The 3,763-nt window shown below is 46.7% G+C and overlaps 1 protein-coding gene across 1 annotated transcript in view; it reads left to right on the top strand.

Annotated features, from left to right (window-relative positions):
* Positions 1 to 1,011, top strand: part of mnat1 (MNAT1 component of CDK activating kinase) — a 33,443-nt gene extending 32,432 nt beyond the window's left edge. Inside the window, exon 9 of the mRNA XM_035673814.1 lies at positions 696 to 1,011. Within this exon, the coding sequence (XP_035529707.1) occupies positions 696 to 816 (121 nt within the window). The 3' untranslated portion in view covers positions 817 to 1,011. The remainder of the gene's footprint in view (positions 1 to 695) is intronic.
* The last annotated feature ends 2,752 nt before the right edge of the window (positions 1,012 to 3,763 follow it).

The raw sequence follows: 3,763 nt of genomic DNA, 5'->3' as shown, positions 1-3,763 counted from the left end.
GGGGGGGGGGGTTAGGGGGTAGACAGTATTGACAGGCAAGGCTACGTGTTGTCTAAGTTGCTGGAGCACTTTGCTTTTTTAGCTTTGTAGTCAGATGCTACAAGAAAGCAGCTAAGAACATGTGTGCAGGTTTCTCCCTCAGTGATCGCTTTTTGATGGCACAAAACAGTGGACGAAGGATTAGAGCGGGTGGGGTGGGAACAAGTCCACCCCCCTTATACACACACAACTCATATGTAGAGGGGGCATCTTTCACTGTGGGGACAAGATGTGGAGACTGAATTAACATCTTGACTGTTTTTCTGTCTGTGCATGAATGTAAAAATAAACAGTGACTTTTGGCTTTGCTTAAAAACCTGAAAAGGGGCTTTGGCAGGATACATCTGTAAGCACTTAAAAAATAAAAGACACCCATAATACTTTAATAGAGCCATGTTGGAGAGGCTTTTAGGCACAAGGTGTTCCAGTGTTAGTGTACGGGTACGTCTGTCTTCGTTGATCTCATCAAAGGGCCAAAGGGTCGCCGAGAGCCAGAAAAAATAACTTCAAGTGTGGATTTAATGAAGAATAAACTTACACTCAAGTTACACTTACAGGAACTACTTTTGAAACCAGCTCTCTGGCTGCCAGTCAGTCACATTATTTACAAAATACCTCACTGCTGTTACTGACCAGGGCTCTCTGTGTGTTCTCAGGTATCTGAACCACGTGCGGGCTGCCATGCCTCAGGACACAGCTGGAGGATACACCTCAGCTTTGGCATGTCATCGAGCTATTCAGGATGCTTTCGGTGGGCTGTTCCCTCAGAAAGGCTGAACGCATCCACAGCTCAAACAGCACAACAGCCACTGGTTAGAAATGTGATAAAAGGACTATTAAAAACCGCACAGCTGCAACCATGGAGAGGGCAAAAGCTGCTGTGGTGGAAAGCGCTCTAACTGATTTTTGGTCAGGTCTTTTTATATTTTGTGTTATTTTTATATTTAAATAAATCACAATGAACACAGAGAATCTGCCCGTTATTTTATAGATTTATTTAAAAGTGAAAAGTATGATGTTCTAATACATTCTTTGTTGTGTGAACAAATGGAAGTAATTTACGTAAAGTCGGGTTATGATTTCTTATGATAAGATGCAACAACATCTGTAATAAAAGCATCAGTAAAACGCTCCTTGTAAAAAAAAAAAAAAAAGAAAAAGAAAAAAAAATTCTCAACTCCCAAAAATAATTCCTTGATCCTCATAATGCGGTCAATATACAACTAAAAACATCGAAATCCCGTAGCTTCTCAACCACTTCTGTCTCTTTGGGCCGTTCTTGAGGCTCTGTGGACAAAACCAAAAATCTGTTTTTAGAAATGAAAATAATGTTAACAATTTATTATCCACCAAGTGGAAACATAGGCCTTTGAGCCAAAATCCTGGCATTAAATCAAGAACATACAACCAACACTCGACAGTGAAAAAAGACTATTCCATTCATGTATTACCGTCTGCTGACTATCGCTACAACCCAATTGTAGTCAAAATGTCACGCACCAGCGTTTAAGATTCCCATCCGCGAACAGGTCCCTGCCACTTGCCCACTCTGCCCTAATGTGACAAAATTTCTTACATTTAAAGTAAAACATTCTAGTTACCCACAATCCTATACATCTGTTGGTGTGTGCACACGATGTACCTTTACACCCTGAACTTGATAGGGAATTGAATCCGGATCGACCTTTGTCGACCCTCGACATCTCCCACTGGAACCGAAGCACCAGTCTGCCCTCATCCCAACAGCCGACGCCTCAGGTCGACTCGCGCTCTTGGCCAGTCCTCCTCATTTAATTTACCAATTCTTCTTACACGCGCCTCGAACCCAGGAACACGGAGGCCGACCCCCCTGCTAAACGTGGCCGATCCGCCTAAAATGGGGGTCCGCGACCCCACAGGCTTCAGACCCTGCTGTAAGGCCAACTAAAAAGGTTGTAAAGCAGGGAAGTTAAGTCCCCGTAGATTCAGTCTTCTAACCCTGCGAAAAGAGCTGCCCACTTTACTTAACTAGTTCCTCCACCCCCTGTCTGTAATGCCAGTTAACCTCTTACCAGTCTGTTCGTCGAATCCAACTGCGAAAGAGGACCCTCTTTAGGCGAAGTGTGACATCCCACCCACACCATCATAATCCTCTGCGCGGTACACATACGCCCAAAATGCACAGAACACCGTTCTCAAAGGACACCGAAGCTCGCGCGGACAGCCAACTTCAACCCCACGTCCGTCTCACGTCGTCTCTTCTTGAGCGCAAACCAGCTAGCAGGCGCGGACTCCGGGCTACGCGCCTTCTCTCCCCACAGGAAGGCCCTCGGTGCAACCAGACCTCTGAAATGCATCCAGGACTCCCAAAGAGCAAAGGCAGGCAGGTTCATCCCCAAACACATGTGAACACCAGCGTTTTCTCTCCTTCAGGCAACGGCGCAGGCAGCTCCTGCTCTCACCAGTCCTGATGCAACGCTCTGCCCGTCCAAGCGGTTAAAAGGCGTTCTAGACTTTTTCTCCCCCACCCCTGCGCAAGAGTTTCCGCAGCTTGGCTGTACGCCCAGGCCTAGGACTCCGGCGGCTTGAAGAATCGTCCAGGCCAACGTGCACCAAAGCGGCTGCCTGGATTGGCCGAAGGGTCGCGAACGCCCAGCGACCACACATCACCAAACACCGTGCCATCCCACGCATTTGAATGAGGCTTGCCACCACACGCCTGTGCTACCGTGCCCTCAGGCCGAGGATTCCAGTACACACGGAGAAAAAAACTCCGTACAACCCGTTTCTTCCACCCTGCAGCACAGAGAAATTCACCTCCAAATGATGCGAATAAGCTGAGACTGAAACTACGCAAGCGGATGAGTGCCATGTACCAGTACTCTGTGTACTCATTAACTTCGAAATAAAAAAAAATGCACCACTTGTGATTTAACCTACTTCTGGCGCCAAATGCCCATTCTCCTCGTCCAGCTAGCCACCTCCATCTTGAACGTGGCGGTAAATGGAGTTTCGACCGCCAAAACCGTCTTTCTTATTGACCAACAACGGTACATTAACTACCGGGTTTTTGTCCACTCGATGACTGGACCTACAATGAAAGTAGCCCTGGAGGTTAGCAAATGGATATGACTTGACTAACCACTGAACCATCTTGTCTTCGTTCAAAAAGACCGGTCAACTAAAAATCCACACATTTAGACCACATTTTCAGCGGAGGACAGCGGAAAAAAAAATCAAAAACAAGAAAAAAACGTATAAGTTGTGTTAATAAAGAAAGTAATAATACAATAACGTATAGCAGACTCAGCACCACACACCCTGTCATTTTGCACAATTTATGTGCAATGAAATGCAGGAAGTTACTGAGGGGGAGCGAATAAAAGTGTTATCGCACACCACCCAGACTGAGAGGGGAGGCAACCGATATAAATAAAACCAATCTCTTCACTCTAAAGAATACCAACACACCAACGATTACATCCAACAGTACAAACTGTAAAATAAACTGGGGTCTGGAGAAAAAACCATCCGTATGAACCCCTTCTCGTTGCAAAAACACCCTGCCTCCTCAAACCCATATGGAGGTTCTTGTACGCGGAGCTCGCTGGTCCCCCCTCTCCAGCGTTCATCACGTTGCATGTGTACCGCACCCCCCGGCGCTGAAACCCGAACGAGGTCAAACCAATCCTGACCCTGGGGGAAGGTCACACACGCCTCCCAGCCACTGCTCCTCGCTCGTTCA

This window comes from Morone saxatilis, unplaced genomic scaffold, assembly GCF_004916995.1.
Source record: "Morone saxatilis isolate NCDOM2014 unplaced genomic scaffold, NCSU_SB_2.0 Contig3, whole genome shotgun sequence".
NCBI lineage: Eukaryota > Metazoa > Chordata > Actinopteri > Moronidae > Morone > Morone saxatilis.
Note: the sequence above shows the minus strand (reverse complement) of the source record. Positions and strands in the feature narration are given on the sequence as shown.